The 20,235-nt window shown below is 52.4% G+C and overlaps 2 protein-coding genes across 3 annotated transcripts in view; one reads left to right on the top strand and one right to left on the bottom strand.

Moving 5' to 3' along the window:
- The first annotated feature begins 81 nt into the window (after positions 1–81).
- Positions 82–2,197, top strand: CTRL (chymotrypsin like). Its single transcript, XM_054200404.1, has 7 exons — positions 82–133; positions 280–383; positions 551–630; positions 855–936; positions 1,035–1,215; positions 1,614–1,747; positions 1,914–2,197. The coding sequence occupies exons 1-7, from the start codon at positions 82–84 to the stop codon at positions 2,073–2,075; spliced, it is 795 nt and encodes a 264-aa protein (XP_054056379.1). The 3' UTR covers positions 2,076–2,197.
- A 3,769-nt stretch (positions 2,198–5,966) lies between these two features.
- PSKH1 (protein serine kinase H1) overlaps positions 5,967–20,235 on the bottom strand; it is a 40,296-nt gene continuing 26,027 nt past the window's right edge. For both annotated transcript variants that reach the window (XM_054200400.1, XM_054200399.1), the window contains exon 4: positions 5,967–11,851. In XM_054200400.1, the coding sequence (XP_054056375.1) occupies positions 11,534–11,851 (318 nt within the window). In that variant the 3' untranslated portion in view covers positions 5,967–11,533. The remainder of the gene's footprint in view (positions 11,852–20,235) is intronic.

The following is a 20,235-nucleotide window of genomic DNA, read 5'->3' as shown; positions in this document are numbered from 1 at the left end:
GCCCTACCTGGCTACGAGCCACGCGTCTCCCGACTCCTATAAAAGCCGGTGGCCCCAGGGGCACGGCCCTGTCCTGCCAGGATGGCGTTCCTCTGGGCAGTCGTCTGCTTGGCCCTTGCCAGCACCGTCTCAGGTAAGTGCTGCCCACGGGTGCAGGCAGGTCCCCGGGGTCCAGCAGGACCACGGCACCCCGGGGATGGTGACACCAGCGCAAGCAGCCCCTGGGTGCGAGCCCCGAGCTTTCGGGGTCACCCTTGTGCCCCTCTGCCTCTCCCGCAGGCTGCGGGGTGCCCGCCATCAGCCCCCTGGTGCAATACAGCGAGAAGATCATCAACGGGCACAACGCTGTGCCCGGCTCATGGCCCTGGCAGGTGTCCCTGCAGGTACGGCACCGTCCTGCTCCCGAGGCAGGACCCCGGTGCCCCAAGCGCCGCAGTGGCACAGCACGGCGAGCACTAAGGGGACATGTGACACCCTCTGCCTGTCCCCAGCTTCAGGGGACACATCGGCCTGCCCAGCCCCAGCTCTTCCTTCCCTCTTTCCTCCCCAGACCCGCTCGGGATCCCACTTCTGCGGCGGCTCGTTGATCAGTGAGGAATGGGTCGTCACGGCTGCCCACTGCCAATTCAAGTGAGGAGCGATGCCCGGCCGGCCCCCGGCGCTGCCACCCAGCAGGGACAGGGGCTCGGGGCACGCTGGGCATCACCAAACGGGACAGCCCCAAAAGCTGGCACCCGAGGGACTGAGCCCCCTCCTTGGGGCAGAATTGCCCCATGCCCGGGCAAGCTCCTGGTGCTGCTGCCACCCCGGGTGCTGGCTGCCGTGCATCCCCCTGACTCCCGTACCTCTTGCAGCCCCTACTCCCACGTCGTCGTCCTGGGGGAATATGACCTCACCTCCAACTCGGAGTCCGTCCAAGTGAAGACTGTGTCCAGGGTGAGCCGGGCTGATGGCCATGGTGCTGGGACAGGGGTGGGCTGCTCTCGGAGGGCAGGGATGAAGCGCTACGGTGGGTTGTTTTTTTTTTTGGGCAGGCCATCACGAACCCCAACTGGAACCCCAACACCCTCAACAACGACATCACCCTGCTGAAGCTCTCCTCGCCCGCCCGGCTGGGAGCCCGCGTCTCCCCTGTCTGCCTGGCACCCGCCAACCTGGCTGTGCCCACCAACCTCCAGTGCGTCACCACCGGCTGGGGACGCATCAGCACCAGCTGTACGTACGCTGCGGCCTCGGGGAGGGCTGTGGGTGGCCACCATCCTTCCTGGGGGCGCGCAAGGTCCGGGGGTGCCCAGGGTGGGGTGACAACCTGGTGTGGACACGGGGATGGAGGAGTTGAGTTGTGCGGTTGAGTGACCACATGCAAGCGTGCGTTGGCGCGAGCACAGGTGTAGGTGCAAAGCCCAGGGGTGACTGTGCATGGACATAAACTTGCCCTTGCTCGGGGCTGCGTGCACAAGACGATCCCACTCAGGGAAGAAGGGGGATGTTGGGACGGCTTTGCATGGCCGCGCCCGTGTGTTTGGGAGCTCGCCCAGGGTGCCCGTGTGCTCCCAAAGGCCCTGGGAGATCCGCCAGCACTGGGGCAATTTAATGGCGCTTCTTTCCCCTAGCCCAAGCCATGGCCCCACGCCTGCAGCAGGTCGTCGTGCCCATAATCTCCCCGAGCCAGTGCAAGCAGTACTGGGGCAACCGGATCACCAGCTCCATGCTCTGTGCCGGCGGCGTTGGCGCCTCCTCCTGCCAGGTAAGGAGCTGAGGTCCCACTGGACCGCAGGGAGGGTGGAGGAGGAGGACATGGGGCATCTTGCATCTATGGAGACAGAGATTCAAGCTGCAGCACCTGGCTGTGTCCAGGTGGCTGGGACCAGTTTGGAGCACGTGCTGGGACCACTAAAGTGTCTTCTCCGCAGGGTGACTCTGGCGGACCTCTGGTATACCAGAACGGAAACGTCTGGACCTTGATCGGCATCGTCTCCTGGGGAAACAGCAACTGCAACGTCCGCACGCCTGCCATCTACACCCGCGTAAGCCAGTTCCGAAACTGGATCGAATACGTTGTTTCTCAGGGTTAGAGGCCGTGCCAGAGGGATCCCTGTGCCGGGCGCTGCTCCCAGCGCGGTGAGCTGGGCAGAGCCAGCGAGGGCTGAGCTGGACACAAGGCACCCCACTGCGAAATAAAATGTCAGCATTTGCTTGTGCCAAGCGCTGCCTCTGGTTCTTTCCTCTGACGATGCAGACTGGTGGAGAAGGCGCACGGGGGGTTCCTCTCCCAGCACCTCCCAGAGCCGGAGCTCGGTGCCCAGCTGGGGTGGAGCAGAAGGCAGGAGCTGATGCGCAGGCAGAGGGGGAGCAGGGCTGGCTGTGGCTCCAGGGCTGCTCAGGGGGTCTTCAAGCACACGTAGGGTTGGAAGGGACCTCTGGAGATCATCCAGTCCAACCCCCTGCCAGAGCAGGGTCACCCACAGCAGGTGGCACAGGAACGCATCCAGGCGGGTTTGGAATGTCTCCAGAGACGGAGACTCCACCACCTCTCTGGGCAGCCTGTGCCAGGGCTCTGCCACCCTCACAGGAAAGAAGTTCCTCCTCATGTTGAGGTGGAACTTCCTATGGTCAAGTTTGTGCCCGTTCCCCCTTGTCCTGTCACTGGGCACCACTGAGAAGAGCCTGGCCCCATCCTCCTGACACCCACCCTTTAAGTGTTTATAAGCGTTGATAAGATCCCCCCTCAGTCGTCTTTTTTCCAGACTGAAGAGACCCAAATCCCTCAGCCTTTCTTCATCAGAGAGATGTTCCAGTCCCCTCAGCATCTTGGTAGCCCTTTGCTGTCCCCTCTCCAGCAGTTCCCTCTCCTTCTTGAACCAGGGAGCCCAGAACTGGACACAGCACTCCAGATGCAGCCTCCCCAGGGCAGAGCAGAGGGGGAGGATGACCTCCCTCCACCTGCTGGCCACACTCTTCTTGATGCCCCCCAGGATGCCATTGGTCTTTTTGGTCACAAGGGCCCATTGCTGGCTCATGGTCATCCTGTTGGCCACCAGGACTCCCAGGTCTCTTTCCACCTGCACCCTGCCACCAGCCCCGAGACCCCCGCGGCGCTGAGGGTGGGCGATGTTACCTCTAACGGCCTTGCCACCAAGCCAGGGCAGAGGTCTCCAGCACCAGCTGGTCCCACCAGCATCAGCTCCTCCAGGAAAGGGATCACGGAGCTCACCAGGCCCAGCACGAGCAAGCGATGGAGGGTGGGCGCTGGTGGGTGCTGGTGGGTGCATGGGGTCTTAAAAGATCCCTGCCTGCAATTGAACACTGCAACTCGTGTAACAGCCTGGGGACACAGAGCTGGGAGGGACAAACGCCAACGGCAACTCCGGCTCTTCGGGAAGGCAGAAGGGGGCAGCTGGAGAATGGCACACTGCTTCACCCGCACAGATTCGCCAGGGAAGAGAGCAGGAAACTGAAGGCCATCCCAAAGGAAAAAAATCGAAGCCGAGAAAAAAATTGAAGGCGAGGTGACAGGTTTTCAGAAGAAAGCAGCGCTTCCACCCAAACAGGTCCTTGAGACAACAGCAGGGGCGAAAAACCGAAGTCATGTGCTCACACATGGTCAATGAATTAAAGCCTGGTTCCTGGCAGCTCCAAACAGAGCTGGTCAGGAGGACACCATGGAGACCGTCCCAGCATGAGGCATGGGGGGTTTTTTCATTCACCACCGACGTGAATGCAACGCGAAACCTCTGCTGTGTGAATCCCAGCCCCCAAGACGTTGCGACCACTCTCACATCAAGCAGTCGCAGAGAAAAACACAGAGACATACCCACGGGAAAGGCCATAGCTCATGAACGGAGGGTAAAGACAAATACGCTTGAGTTGAAAAACCCAAAAGCTGCTCAAATGCAGCCCAGAGCCAGTAAGTTTTAGTTTGCTTGGATAAAATTTAGCTTCATTTAGCGGTCTGCACTGCAGGGAGCAAGAGCAGGTGGAGCGAATTGCTGTGGGGGCTTGCAGAGAAAGCCGTGAAGCTGCTGGCTTGGACTCCTTTGCCTTGGAAAGCCTCTCCTGGGACACAGGGGACAAGGGCACGGGGGCTGAGCTCCTTGCAGACCCCCGCTATGGCTGGTGGTAGCAGCCGCACTAGGTACACACCGGTCCCACCAGTCTGCCATGACATTTAGGGTGTGCTTTCACGCCGCGGTACCTGAAAATAAGACCCACCCCACCAAAGCAGCATGCTCTCTTTCGGCTTGAGCTAGCTCCTCAAGGACCTCGAAGACAGCTGAACGTCGGAGGTGTGGGGACGGGCCATAAGAAACTGGTGGCCACGTGGAGCTTCAAACAGGAATTGCTCAAACTGCAGCCCGACGGGTCATTTGCTCGGCATGGTCGGGGCACCGTCACCCCTGCCACTGCTGGGATGGGGTCCCTTGCCCCTGAAAAGTCACCTCCCTTCCAGGAGGACGTGCTCCAAAAGCCGGGGTGCGTGTGTGCATTCTTCACTTGGTGTTACAGTTTTTCCCGTTCACCCATAGAAGCTGCTCCGAGTGAAACCAGAGAGGTGAGAAGTTGCTGCGGGCAAACCAGGGTTAGTTCTCTGGCCCTGTTTGCCACCTTGCAGCCAAAGACAAGTGAACAAAACGCCCCGAAGTGCCCATTCGGCCTCCAAACCCCACTTTCCAGCACGAGCCTGAGCGCCCAACTCATCCGGTGCATCCCGCAGACATCCCAGCCCCGCAACAAGGTCTCCCTCAGGCAGCTCCTGGCCTGGAAGCTGCGTTAAAAGAAACCAGCAAACTCTTTTTAAAGGCATTTTGGTACCTTCTTGCTGTGCTCCGAGAAGGAATTAGAGGGGTGAGCAGCTCCTGGCTTTGGCTGTGTTCGCTGACCATCGCTCCCAGCCCGGGAAGCAGCGCCTTTCAGCGGTCGGCCCGCACACCAGAAGTAACGACAAGCAGAGCGATGGGGTACACAGAATACATTTACGTGTTTAGCAGACCGAGTACACAAAATAAATAATTCTGTACACTCTAATCGTAACGTTACAGACTAATGACAATGGTTCCGACCTCATCCTATAAGACAGTCCTTAGTGGAAACGCAGGACTCAAAAGGCAAGTCACAGAACGGGATGCTTCTCGGAACGCCCCCATTAGGGAGAGTGACGGGACACGACCAGAGGAACTTCCAAACCATTCCAACCCAGCACCGGAAATTTGGCAACCAAAAATAACAGCAAGCGCCGGAAGACCTGCGGTCCCCAGAGCTTCCCGGGAGGTGTCTTTCCGTAGCGAAAGGCAACAGGAAAAACTCACGGCATCTGGATGTGCTCGCCAGAGTTGATGGTTTCTAACGCGCCGCGCTGGGGACGGCCGATGTCCTCCACGTTCAGCAGACAAACACAGCGCAACGATATTTGCCACGGCAGGCAGTAGCTGGCCCGTCACGCGAGGGATCTACAGTATTACCGCACAGCGGAGGAGAGCAGGAGGAGGAAAAAAAAACTGTCACCAGGCAGGCAGAGCTCCCTCCACCACAGGGACACCGAAGGTGGAAGGTACCAAGCTCCACGATGCCCTTGCCACCGCGCATCCCTGCTGCTTCACATTTTTGGGGAGGTGGGGGCAAATTTACTGCTCAGTAAGGCACAGCTGACATGTAGGCGCCTGCCTCCACAGCACCCAAGAGCTGCCGCCTTAAACCCAGGCTGAAAGTGGTCAGAAAAAGCACCAAAAACCTCCCCAGAGCGGTGTAGGCGACTCGGGGCTGGGTATCCGGCACCGAGTGGTACAGGCACTTTGTGATATTTTCCAGGATGAAGCCGAGCTGGTGAGAAACCGGGACACAATCACCCTTCCCTGCAAATCCAAGGGCTCACGCTGCCGCCAGAGAACAGTCTGCAGCTCCTCCAGAGGGTGGGATTCCCCCCTCCCGAGCCAATCTCTGTGTTGCTTTGCATCATTTAGAAAACTAAATTCAGTCAAACAATTGAGATTTTAATTTACCTCGCCTCAAACCTCTCCAAATCTTTAGCATCATCACTTATAATAGGAATACGGCCCCACACAGTTTTAATAAGAGGCCTGTAACAGCCAGGCACTGGCTGTCCTACATCGTACAAGATCATCCGGAGCTAAACCTGCACCGCGGGGTCCTCAAAGGGAGCCTTCTCCCATGCGCGAGGCACCATACGGATGCTTTTCCCCGGCTCCGGGACTCCCCGCGGGCTCCTGCAGAGCCAAATCCAGAGTCGCTGCCCAGTAGGTGAGTTAACCAGGATTCCTGTTCCAGTTTGCGCGTTATGCAGAAGTTGACTCTATCCGTACTTCAGCCAAACACCCCGGTAGAAAACAGGACTGAGAAACAGAGCAGGGCAGAAGAAAGAACGTAAATTACCAGAAGAGAAAAATATCTGACCTAAAAGCAGAAAACATCCAAAGAAGTTAAGACTTTGAGGGTTTATCGTTTCCAAAACAAGTCTGTAACGCAAGCCCTGCACTGCAGCGGGTTTCCACACCACCACCAACGCCAGCAGGTCAGAGCCCTTTTCTCTGGGCGTCCTCTCATCGCCAGGCTATAAAGGCTGTCCCTCACGGACAGTTGTACGTTTCCAAGAACAAGGCGGTCCAGGGACTGGCAGGAGCATCTGGATGCTATCAATATCTCAGTGTTAAACAGCACAGACTTCTGCTGGATTGAAGGAAGGGGGAGGGTTACCACCACTGGGCTGATACGTTGGTTTTTTAGAAGCCTGAGAAGGATGAGACGTCAATCAAACATGGACAAGTAATTGCTGTTGTAGCAAAACGGATAGAAAAATACATTACGTACTCAAAAATCCGGATGCAAGTCTGTAGACCACCTAACGTTATTTCTGGAAGACCTTTTCACATTCATTTCCAGTAACTCTCAAAAAAAATTAAAAAAAAAAAAAAAAAATCAAGGAAGCAACAGGCCACGTTCTTTGAAGCCGTAATTCTCTCCCCCAAGAGAGCGCAGACAAACTCCCAGGACAAAACGATGGGATTGTTTTACACAGTACCGCTAAGTTCCAAAAGGCAAGCAACCATAATTCCCTTTACTCCTTAAAACTGCATTTCCCTGAAACGGAATACGCTGGGAAGCAACATCTTGAGCTGCTCCGTTGTCTCTCGTGATGGGAGAAAGTCCCAAACCAGCTTCTCCTAGCCTCAGCACCTTCCGTCTTTTCTCCTAGTGTCCCTTAGATGAGTCCCCAAGGCAGGGTGCTGGGGAGCATCTCCCTTAGACACTGGGGACCGCGCACATCTTTTCCCCAGCATGGAGCATCCCTTCCAGCGGGTGCGCGTGACCTCCTGCTCACCCCTCTGTGGGCTAAAAATGCCGTTCTTTGGGATCAGTAGAGGAGAAAATGGTGCCACACTGAGAAAGATGTTGACCATCCAGGACTGGAGGTGTGGTCCAGGACCATCACTCAGCACGCCAAACCCAGACTCCTCTTTGTGAAGGGCATCTCACCCGGAAAGAGCGGGAAGATAACCAGAAGAGGGCTGTACTGGGACAAGGACACACTACAATTTGCCACTAGGTGTCATTCCAGCTTCATTTTCATGGTATGAACAGAAGTAGGGAAAACAAAAGCACCGGCGTACAGAAATTTGCACCCCAGCTAATGTAAAGACTTCAGCTCGGCGATGCTCTGCAACAGGCATTTGTTACCTGCATCCTGCCGGCTCATTCAGCACCAGAGGACGCCTTGCAGAAAAACCCCGCGAGCCAAATTAAGAGGCGCCATTAAGAGCCAAAGAAAAAGATTTAAAAAAATTAAACCAAAGAAAAAGACGTTTCGGAGACATTTTAGAACCTAAAATCCCCAAACAAGGCACTCCTGAATAGTGTCAACTCCTGAGACTTGAGATAAACTGAGAGAGCTGAGATGCTCCCGTGGAATATACACGAGGACGGACGATGAAGATAATTCACAGTGAAGAGCTGCTTAGAGGACAGACTGAAGGCACCTGAACTACTGCTCAGAACGACGGCACTCCCGGCAGGAGCCAGCTGAACACGTGCCCCAACTGCAAGGGTAAAAGCACCCGAGGAATTGCTCTTGAGCTGGACCTTGCAACGGAACATCCGGAGCATCGCAGTTTTCCGGCCGGAGTGAAAATGGAAAGACGAGCGAGGGCTCCAAGGGACACAGGAGGAGCTCTGCTCGTCTCCTCTCTGCCCACACGTGTTATTCTCTGGGTTCCCGCAAATACTGAATATAGAAAAAGAAGAGGGATTGAGCCAAGAGTGTTATTATCAAACGATGGAAGGAAAGCCCATAAAGATTTTCCCTATGTTTATATTGATTTTTTTCCACGCAAATGAGAAAACTCTGGATTTTTAAAGAGAATTAGGGGTCTTTTTCTAGAAAAGCCAAAGCCCCTTATGGGATGGACTGGGACCTCTTTGGTGCAATTCCCTAATAGCGGGATGCACCAGATGCGGGACCACCTCTGAGACCCCGAAGAGGCAGGTTGCGGCTCTCCGCTACTGCTCGTGGATGTGAAGGATCCTCCCTTCCGCCAACTCACCGCCGGGTCATAGCGCATCACCGCAGAAAACTGACAGCACCAGGAACCTATATAGCAACATCTCACTTCCCCAAAACATACTCCACCCCAAAGTCACCCTAAATGACATCACTTTGAACTTTTCCTGGTGAAAACCCAATTGCCGAAGAGAGCAACAAAGCAAAAAACTGTCACAGATGAGAAAACTGTTGTTCTGCTTTGTGAAGGTGGAGAGGAAACAAGTTGGGTCAGACCAGAGCTCAAGGTCCTCACCTTCTTTCCACCTTCATTTATCCCCCACGAGGGAAAGCGTGAAGGAACAGTGTGGGCAGACATCTGCACAACATCTGTGCATTTTGATGGCCTAGTGGCTAATGGAAAAGGTCTCAGGTGCTAGAGGCTTTGGCTCAGTTCATCAGTTTGACCTCCTCGTGTAGACAAAACACCTATTTTAAGGATAAAAATGCAAGATAATCTGGGGAGGGCAATGAAAGCCAGAAAAAGGGAGAGGAAAAGAGATCACAGTGCCTGGGTGTGGTGCTCCAAACACGTAGAAGACTCTTACAAGTGACGGCTCAGAACCAGAAGGCCTCTGAGAGACCATCCTGCCATCTCCTACCTACAGGGAAAGACGAATTTTCCAGTTGATACTTGTCTTGGAGTGGTTGCTGAAGAGCTGTTTTTGCAGTAATATGAGGGGAACTGTTTATGAAGCAAAATACGGCAAGCTGCCTGTTTTGTCAGAAATCACGTCTAGTTTATAGTCCATGGTAACGACCCAGGGAAGACCACATGAGAAGGTAATAGAAGCAGAAGAAACTTTTTTTTTTGCAGTCCACACAGCCGAAAAAACCCAATTTTTGGTAATTCTGCGGTAACCGTTAATGCTGATGGAAGAAAGACTGTGTGTGATATAGTAGAATGGCCACTCCGAGAAAGGGCAGCCTGCAAAGAATTCAGAGTTTTCAAAAAACCATAGAAAACCACACAAAGGACTCAGAATTCACCCCTGCTACACATACCGGTTTGTCCTCAGGCTTCCTCTGGTGTATTCCCCACCCCACGCCCGGGGAAATCGAGCTGCGCTCTCAGTGGTTATGGCCCATCCCAGCTTTGCGGGGTGGGAAGCACATCCCTAGAAATTCCCTTTTTTTTTTTTTTTCTTTAATTTCCTTAGCACAGCAAACGCAGTCTTCTCCCACTGAAACTACACTGTCTGCTGACCAAGAGGGGCTGTGGACAGTAGAGTTAGAGTCACTTCAAACCTTGCTGACACTAAAACGCAGCAGCAGAGGACATCAATCCTGGGTGGAAAGATCACGCGCACCAGCCCCTTGAGCTCGCAGAGCCTCCATCTCCAGCCCAGAGCCAAGCAAACACTTCCCAAGTGCATAGCATGAAGCAAACCGCATGGCCTCATACGAAAAATTTCAAAAACCGGCATTCTCCTTCGCTGCAGATCTCATCTCTGCTATGACAAGAGGCCAAATCCACCCTGAGATTGTGCCACCAGCCCTGCTTTGCTGTTCTAAGTAGTTGGGAAGATATCTCAGGAGGCTTGCACAAAGCTCAGCTCTACAGCACCCACCTTCCCCCAGAGGTCCTTCACAAGCAGCCCACGCATCGCCCACCCAGCACGAGGAAACCCAAAAGGCAGCTTTTTCTGGTTGGCTTTAAGTCACAGCTAACAGCTCAAAGGTGTTTGTGCAACGTCTCCAGGGCATTATCACTGCTGATGCTCCAAGATTGGATCTCCGCTACTCAAGCCCTGACCCTGATGCTACAGAGCTATTTGCGGCCATCCCAACCGCTCCCACCACCGCTTCACTGTCCCAGAGCGGGGATGGCGGTACCGGGGCAGAAGAGGAACGCAAAGCAGGGGAGCCCCGTAAAATCTGCAGACAGGGAGGAACACTTGGAACCACCAAAGTGTTGGTGAAGTGTCATGGTTGGCAACGCTCATCTGAAAGGCACAAGACGCGTAACAGGTCAAAGACATGACAGGGCCACAAGAACAACAAATCCTGCATGGTAGGCACCGGTCTTGCTGCAAACAGGGGAAAGATAATTCGAGGGGGACAGCAAGGACCCCCTCAAAAACCTGCCTTGCCAAAGAGATCTCTCTGTGTACCACCAAGTTCCTGCAGCAGGATGATCCTCTTCCCACCCCTTCATCAAAAGCACCCACCCAGTCTGGATCAAAGGAACCAGACTCCAGTTCCGAGCCCGCAACGCGCTTCAGCCCGGTTGTCAATTTGCCCGGCAGCTCTCGCACAGCTTGAGTAATCCCTTGACGTCATCAGGCGGATGGCAGCCCTTGGGGGAAACCTCGCAGCTTCCCAGCCATCACGGCAAACTGCTGTCTGGCATCTCTTTGAGGAGGAGCCGGTGGGCAGCACGGCCGGCGGTGAGTCAGAGCTATCCTACTTCTAACTGCATGTGACTCATCCCAGCTTCACTGCAAAGGCACCACAGAGTCTGACTAAACCAGCTCAAAATTTGTGTATATATAATTTTTAAATACATATACACACCCACACGTGTATGTGCACACACGTACGTGCGTGTACATACCCATAAAGTGATTTCTTTTTTTTTTTTTTCATATGCAAGTGAGAGAAACTTAAGGCTCTGGAATTAATAAATAACTATGAACAACCAAGCTCCTAGGCTACAGAAAGAGCTCTTCTCCCCACGTGGCTCCTTAATTGGTGTATTACTTGAGGCTCTGAGCTGTGCTCTGAGCCCACCAGGGCTCCCCCGTTTCCTGCGTGAGACCCCACGGCACAGCTCGCAGGGTGGGATGGCCACCACGCCATTCCCTTTCCTCCGCACCGGGGAGGGGGGGACACCTCCTCATGGATGGGGGGGACACCTGGAGGAAGGAAGGGAGAGAGGAACCTGGATGTTCCTCACTGAGTGAGGGCGCAGCAAAGGGTGCTGCACACCTACGCCGCAGAGAAGACGTCTGGAAAGACGTCTGGCAGGTCCCAGCCCAGTGCTCAGCCAGTGTACTGCTGCTGGTAGCGCAGGTTGAGCTCACGCAGCTCCCGTTCCCGAACCCGCCGCGACTTGTTGGATTTGGTGGAACGGCTGGAGCGGGTGGACTGTGCGGACTTGGTGCTCTGGCAGCGGGAAGACGCCCTCTTGAGAAGGTTTTGTGAGATAGAACGGTGTAGGTTCTTCATGGAGGAAGAGGCTGCCATGCTGACCACCCATGGGTGCTTCAGGGCCTGAAGGGCTGTCATCCTGTCACTGGGGTCCACTGTGAGTAGACGATCGATGAAATCCTTGGCCAGGTTGGACACGCTGGGCCAGGGCTGAAACACAAGAGAGATGATTAGAATGAAACATCCAGGCACAGCTTCACTCACCAATTAATTCCTCCCATCCCCAAAAGGTGCTTCGGGGCATTCTGCTTCTTCCGTTCTCTCTTTCATCCTCAAATCTTCCAAGCTGTAACCAACAGTATCTGCCCAAGGAGAATGAGACACAAGTACTTCAAGAGACTGTCAGGAGAGAGGCAGAATCAGTGGGAAATGTCTACACGTGCATTAGGTGGAGCGTGGATCCATCCAGCAGCAGGGCTCAGGTGCTCAGCCTGCCCAGTAGTTGACCCTGGATCCCAGTCTTCCCAGGTGCCTCGAGCCTACAGACACCTGCACACACACACACAAGCGGTCTCAGTCAACCCCCAGACTCAACCATCTCTCCAGCAGCTGGCTGGGACTTCCCTGGTCCCTCTGGTCACCAGATCCTACTCGTGCTTGTCCTTAGAGAACACACACACACGTGGACGGTCAACACGCTGGAGGGAAGGGATGCCCTCCAGAGGGTCCCCGACAGGCTGGAGAGGCGAGCTCATGCAAACCTCAAGAAGTTCAACCAGGCCAAGTGCAAGGTCCTGCACCTGGGTTGGGGTCACCCCAAGCACAAATCCAGGCTGGGCGGAGAATGGCTGGAGAGCAGCCCTGAGGAGAGGGACTTGGGGGTGTTGGTGGATAAGCTCAACACGACCTGAAAACGTGCGCTGGCAGCCCAGAAACCCCCAGCAGCCTGGGCTGCATCCCCAGCAGCGTGGGCAGCAGGGCGAGGGGGGGGATTCTGCCCCTCTGCTCTGCTCTGTGAGACCCCCCTGCAGTGCTGCCTCCAGCGCTGGGGCACCAACAGCAGAAGGACACGGAGCTGTTGGAGCGGGGCCAGAGGAGGCCCCGGAGATGCTGGGAGGGCTGGAGCCCCTCTGCTGGGAGGACAGGCTGAGAGAGATGGGGGGGTTCAGCCTGGAGAAGAGAAGGCTCCGGGGAGACATTCCAGCCCCTGCCAGTCCCTAAAGGGGCTCCAGGAAAGCTGGGGAGGGACTCTGGAGCAGGGAGGGGAGCCATGGGACGAGGGGGAAGGGGGGTTTACACTGGAAGAGGGGAGATTTAGACTGGATATTGGGAAGAAATTGTTTGCTGTGAGGGTGGTGAGCTTCTGGCCCAGGTTTCAACCTGGCCCAGGAGCAACCTGGGCTGGTGGGAGGTGTCCCTGCCCAGGGCAGGGGGTGGCACTGGGTGGGCTTTAAGGTCCCTTTAAGGAACCAAACCACTCTATGATTCTGTGACATCCCCAGCTTCCAGGCCCCTTCACCTTCTCATCCAGCTTCATCTTTGCCAGCAGTCACACACTGGGTCACACGCTTGCTCTCAGGCCCACGCTTGCTCCAGCTGCTGCACCACAGACACACAAATGGGCTCCCAGACCTCTGTCCCGCTTCAGCTGCAGGCCCTGAGGCCTCCCACCTCATCTTCTCCCACGTCATCTTCCAAAATCACACAGCTATTACAAAAAGAACAGTAACTGTATGCCCCTAAAGACCCCCCTCAATCCAAGTGCTTTGTGTCCAATGGAGCCACCACTGCTTGGGTGCAAGCCGTATTGCTCACAGGTGACACATCCTGACACCAGGGCCCCGGTTCTCTTCCGACCCTTCATCTAGCGAGCAAGCACTGAACTCTGCATTAGCCCTGAAACCAAGATCGGGGAGATTTTTCTACCATGGTCTCACTCCCAGGTGGAAATCTAGGAGATGGTGCTACTGGTCAACCCTGGAACAGCCAACTCACCCCAGCTGGAAACAACCCCGTAAAACATTCTCAATATACATAAATGTCAGGTATATGAAATTTTCGGGAATGCTTACCAAGGAAAGAGGAAGGAAATTCTTTACAGAATACTTTCTTCAAAAAAACAAACTCCAAATAATTAATTACTCCTATAATTAATTCCTGCAATGCACGGAAGTATAGTCACAATAAGTTACAACGAGACAAACCCCTACACAGCCATGCGTGCTGGAATTGTTTCACTTCTGCCGAAACACCGTGTATTCGCACTAACGTGAGAAGTGAGAACATCTCCTTTAGCAGGGGATGAAGGCTGTGGGCAAAAGAAGGAAGAAAACCCTGGCAAAATCCCCTCTGGGAGCGGAGCGGAGGAGGCAGCGTGGCCAGCATGAAAAACTGAGCGGCGAGTGGAATCCAGGCACGGTTTCTGCAATCACTGGGCGTCGTGTGGGTCTCACCCCACCCCTGGAACCATCGATACCGAATTTTTCAGGTACACGGAGGCCACGTGCCAAGCAGCTTAAAAAAAGCCTGAGCAGATTCAAGGCAATGCAGCGAAGATTTCGATACAATAATTAAGGTCATGTACAAACACATACGTGTAACTGAGTGGAACAGCACGTGTGGTTAAAAAAAGAAAAAGGCTGCTATTCTCTGTCTTTCAGTCCTCTCTTCCTTTGGTGAGGAAGAAAAGAATCCAGCTATTTTAAAATTCGGGGTCCACCAGCCGTACAGGCAGATATAAAGCCCTTTTCTTGTGTGAAAGGTCTAAAAAAAAAAATAAAAAGGTATGTCCTGATTCGCTTGAGGTCTGCAATTTATTGCTCCCGAAAGAAATTTTCTCTTTCAAATGACTCAAAGGCACCGGCAAAAGAGCTAATCCACGGGAGGGTTTCGTAACAAAAGGCGGGATGCTCATGGAGTTACAGCCCTGCTCCTGGCCCCGGACCACGGATAGTCTGTGGCGTGGCCAGGAATGATGAACTTTATCTAAGGAACCTGCTATTAAGATGACCAGGGCACAGAAAGTCTTATTTTACGAGCGATGACTAAACCAGCCTGGCTTACCCAGCTTAGCTAAAGCGGGATAAATGATCCCCCGGCAATAACTCTGCAAGAGAGTGAAAATGATAAGAACTACTTGATATAAAGAAAATACCGGCACACGAATAAAAAACTATAAATGTTCCTGAACGTATTCAGGATAGAAATGGAAATGCTCAGAGCCAGAGGGCTCGGGAAGGAAGCAGAGCCTTCTCCTGCGCATCAGACACCACTTCTGTGCTTTGAAACCACGTCCAAAATCCACTCCCCTCCCCGTTTCAAGAACAAAATCAGTTAGCCAAAAAAAAAAAAAATCTCTTACAATGAAAGCTCTTCTATCTACTGCTCTCAAATATAATTAATTTGCCACAACCTGCCTTAAATCTCTTTTTCTTAGCTGACGAAACGCGTCTTGACAGTGAATGGTAAGAAAAAAAAAATCAGGCACTTGTTAGAATAGAACAGGGAGAACCTTTGATCAGAGACTCATTAAAGCATTCATTTATAAAGAGGATAAATAAAATAGCAAAAAAAAAAAAATCTCTCCAAATGTAGCAAAAACCACAAGAAAGGTTACAATTGCCACTGAATGCAGTGGTCTGTTTTGCAGAACTCCGGAGCCTTCGGAGAGCTCAGCCTTCCTGCTATTTATAACAACGGAACCAGAAAGCCAAATCCGCCTCTGCCACGGAGAGAAATAAATCCCGTTTCCAGCCTATAGATTTCCTGCCAGACTTCTGGATAAGGTGCCTCTGTTAAATGATAGCAAAGGGAATCAACTTGCAGGGTCTAGTCTTGATTGGCATCATGTCTGATAATACCAGGGTCGTGCCAAATGTCGATTGGCAGGTCCACACGTCACCTTCCTCTTAAACTCCGGATCTCCAGCTACAGGACGACCTTTGGGTTCTCTCTTCCCTAGACGGACAGATCCAAACGAAACCCAGCAACAAGAGGGTTAGCCTCCACTCTGACCAGGATTGCCTCCAAAAACTTTTAAAAAAAACTATTTTCTATAGCTTTTTTTTTTTTTTTAATTTTAAACTCATTTATCAGCCAAGTCATACAACTAAAATCACCAGCTGATCATTACCTGCCTGCACCCCATTAACCTCCCACCACTTCTCTCCTCCTCCTCCTCCCAGCAGATCTCACCCTGCCCTGTTTCCTTCGGAGAGGACTCATTTTCTGCTCGCCAAATAATGCTAACGAGACATCTAAGCTGACAATACATCTACCCAATTTACCGACTGTAACTCAAAAGCGATAGTAAATGTCGGTGACAATTCTACTCTCCTTGCAATGAGAACTTTTTAAGAACTCTTTACTACCATCTTCATCACTGTTAACCAGCAACCGAGAGGACTTAGATACCTTCAAACAGCTTTTCTCCACTCAAGTGGAGAAAACACGTTCACACGCGAACAAAAATCCAACCTTTCCTGGGGTATTTCTTCCCGTGTATCTAAAATCTTTTACCTTTCTGAATATTGTCCCTCACAGAGACACAATCACACCAGGTTCTCCATCCTCTCTTTTTTACCTAAATCCAAAGAGATTCGGGGGGATCTTATCAACACTTATAAACAACTTAAAGGGTGGGTGTCAGGAGGATGGGGCCAGGCTCTTCTCAGTGGTGCCCAGCGACAGGACAAGGGGCAACGGGCACAAACTTGACCATAGGAAGTTCCATCTCAACACGAGGAACTTCTTTCCTGTGAGGGTGGCAGAGCCCTGGCACAGGCTGCCCAGAGAGGTGGTGGAGTCTCCGTCTCTGGAGACATTCCAAACCCGCCTGGACGCGTTCCTGTGCTACCTGCTGTGGGTGACCCTGCTCTGGCAGGGGGGTTGGACGGGATGATCTCCAGAGGTCCCTTCCAACCCCACCATTCTGTGATTCTGTGAACTCAAACGAAAAATACTCGAGGACTGACACAACAATACTTTTCATGGAAATACATCTTCAGGACATGCAGGAAAGCATTATTTCCTTTGGCAGATATTAGTAACTGCACAGATCTGGAACTTGAGCCAACCTCAGAACTATTTTGCCTTTTGGATACATCCAAATTTCAGTCAACCGACAGCTGCCCAACACAGAGCAGGAGATTCTGGCGGGTGATACAAGCCTCTAAACACCAGGAACCATATGACTTCAATCATTTTAAGTCATATTAAAGGATGGCAAATGTGATAATTTAGAATTTGAAGAAATCCATGAAGAACATCGCAGTTTTATGACCCAGAAACCGTGAATACAACACCAGCCGGAGCATTGGGAGGCCTGTGCATTGCACCAGTCCAGTTTAATGAAACCTAAAGAAGAATAACCTCCAAACAAAAGCAAATTGGATTTCTCATTATTCCAATTACTCTAGTTTCACCACGAACGTCGAGTATGGAGTACTTGCAATTAGATTTTTCTTCTGGTCAGCAAACACAAATCAGTTTATTGATCTGTTTATGCAGCCAGGGGGTTCAATTGCTGCACCACACGCATCTTTAGGTTTATTTCACCAAAGCTTTTTCTTTAAAAATAGGTAAGGCTACGTTCTACTGAAGCACCGAGTAGAATGAATTTAGCAATTTTCAAGCCCAGTCCCTGGAGAAATGTATCCATTCTCCAGAAACCTTGTTGGCAAAACAACAGTTTGAACTCAGCAAAACCCCAGGAACACTCCCGATGAATCCTGCAAGGCAGCTACAGGAGTTTCTGTAAAGGCTGAGAAGATCGACGTTGGTGTGTTTGGGGAACCCCAAGAAGGACACGAGTGCAGGACACGAGGTGCACTCACACGACAGGACTGGAGTGATCTAGAGGAGATTCTGCTTCTCTGAGGAGAAACAGAGAATGGCTTGGGAGGGCAATGCTCCCATCCAGTGGCCATGAAAGACTGCATCGGCTGAACCCCATCAGGTACCCTTGCCTTTCATCTCACTGCTGCAGTGACAAATTCCTCTCTTTTGTGTCACCAAAATAACGAAAAGTCACCAATGCTCATTCATCTTGCCCCCCTGTTCCTCTACGAACTGATTTAAAATGTGACACAGTTTGAGTATAACTTCTGTGGCGTTCCCTGTGTTAGACCGCATTCCTCCGGAAAGGAAAGGTACTACAGTAGTTCTGGTGCTTTTCTACATATCTTTAAAAAAGGTAGAATCACAGAATCACAGACTAGCAGGGGTTGGAAGGGACCTCTAGTGGTCACCCAGTCCAACCCCCTGCCAGAGCAGGGTCACCCACAGCAGGTGGCACAGGAACGCGTCCAGGCGGGTTTGGAACGTCTCCAGAGACGGAGACTCCACCACCTCTCTGGGCAGCCTGTGCCAGGGCTCTGCCACCCTCACAGGAAAGAAGTTCCTCCTCATGTTGAGATGGAACTTCCCATGCTCAGGTTTGTGCCCGTTGCCCCTTGTCCTGTCACTGGGCACCACTGAGAAGAGCCTGGCCCCATCCTCATGACACCCACCCTGTAAGTGTTTATAAGCGTTGACAAGATCCCCCCTCAGTCGTCTTTTTTCCAGACTGAAAAGACCCAAGTCCCTCAGCCTTTCTTCAGAAGAGAGGCGTTCCAGTCCCCTCAGCATCTTGGTAGCCCTTTGCTGTCCCCTCTCCAGCAGTTCCCTGTCCTTCTTGAACCAGGGAGCCCAGAACTGGACACAGCACTCCAGATGCGGCCTCCCCAGGGCAGAGCAGAGGGGGAGGATGACCTCCCTCCACCTGCTGGCCACAAGCAATGTGCCAAGAATGGCCATATTCTGAGCAGAACCTCAGCAGTACTTGCCGAATGCCAGCAGAGACCTCCTACAGGTGACCAGCTTTCCAAACAACTGCAATCAAGTCCGTGTCGGGGATAGCTGGTGCAGCACCCATTTCACAAACCCCATTTCTCACGAGAGAAACCCTGGATATGGACTAGTTTAACGCTGGAGACTATTGGCCCTCACGTTGGAGGACTGAACATGCTCTGGGAAGTAATGTCTGTAACTCCAGAATTTAGCAGAGTGGCTAAAAACACAATCCAGCAGAATTAGAGAAGAGCTGCGGTAAGCAGATGCGAATAGCTCACCTTAACGCAAAAATAACGAGGCTTCCTGCAACAACCAAAGGAAACAACAGCACATCTTTACTCTGGCGTGCAGGCTCAGCAGCACAGGAAGGAGGATGCCTTGCCATCATTTTGCTCTCCTTTATCATCAAGAAGCACTGGCGAAGACTTACCAGCTCAGTCTTACAGGACAACAGCTCTAAGGTGCCCTCCTCTCTGGTCCCCAGGCAGGAGCAGGACTGGTGGGCTTCTGAGATCAGAAGAGATGAGATGCAGCAAAGCCTAGTACTACTGTAAGCTGCAAAGGATCCTTACATCAAAACAAAACAAAAGAAAAAAAAACCTCCCACCAAAACCATATGCTACCTACGAACTAGCGCAAACCTTCAGGCAGGCGGAGATCCCTAGGAGGTGAGAAAGACTGCTGAACTTTCCCTAGTGACTTTGAGGATATTTGAAAGGGAAAACCAGCAATTAGTAACTCATGGTCTTTGAGAGGAGCTACGTGGTCACCCATTCCTCATTTCTGTCTTTCGTGCAGAGTTATCCTATTCAAAAACTGAATCCAAGAGGTTAAGAGGCCTCTCGGGAAGAGGGGAAGGAAGATGGGCTGCAAAGATGTATATGGACATCGTATATGTAAGAAGTGCAGTTATTGGCAAAATTCCCTCCTCGTCAGAGTGCCTGTCCCCTTGCATCCCTCCAGGCCCAGGTGACACCTTTCAACACCCTGCACCTTGGTAGATAACCTAGAGGACCAACACAGGGTCACCCTGATGCTCAAACTCACAAATTCTCATCGTGCTTTCACGGCCTGGTGAAACCGTGAATGCAGATGGCAACCAGGCAAACTTCAGACAAACCCATTTTCTTACAGGTGACCTGCTTGAGCCTGACTTCAGCGTCCTCCAAGCTAGCAGCAACTCCTCCCTGACCATCCGAGAGGTCTCCTCGACTCCATGGGCGCAGCACTCAGTGCACAAGCCTATACACCCACACTGAAGCTCCTTGAGATATTTCCTAGAGACGCAAAGGGATCTTCTGGTTAGTCCTGTGCAAATAAAAGTAGCAGCAGTCATCTGACCTCCAAGCTTTGCCTAAAAGGCCTTGCCTGACCTCCAAGGCCTAAAAAGCCTTTACAGTACCCACTGAAGGAAAAAAACATACTGATTTCCCGATCCCTACCAAAGTTATGTGCCGTTTTCAGGAGAACTGACATGAGCTTTAAAGATGACGTTATGGGAAAGGTAAGGGACACCCAGAACTGCAAAGGCCTGAATCTCCCCTGCCAGTTGGTCTTCACAAAAACATGAAGCAAAAAGCATGTTACCACAGCTGCTCTTAGGTCAAAAATACTGTATCCCAGCCTCACTGATTCCTAGGAAGAGTCTGAAAAAGTGCTGGAGAAGCCTCAAAGCAGCAGGGAGAGCAAGGAGCCGTACAGCAACGGCATATGAGTTCCTGCCAAGTTCCTACAGAAAACCATCAGACAGCTACTTTAAAGTT

The sequence above is a fragment of the Rissa tridactyla genome, chromosome 4 (assembly GCF_028500815.1).
Source record: "Rissa tridactyla isolate bRisTri1 chromosome 4, bRisTri1.patW.cur.20221130, whole genome shotgun sequence".
NCBI classification, from domain to species: Eukaryota; Metazoa; Chordata; class Aves; order Charadriiformes; family Laridae; genus Rissa; species Rissa tridactyla.
Note: the sequence above shows the minus strand (reverse complement) of the source record. Positions and strands in the feature narration are given on the sequence as shown.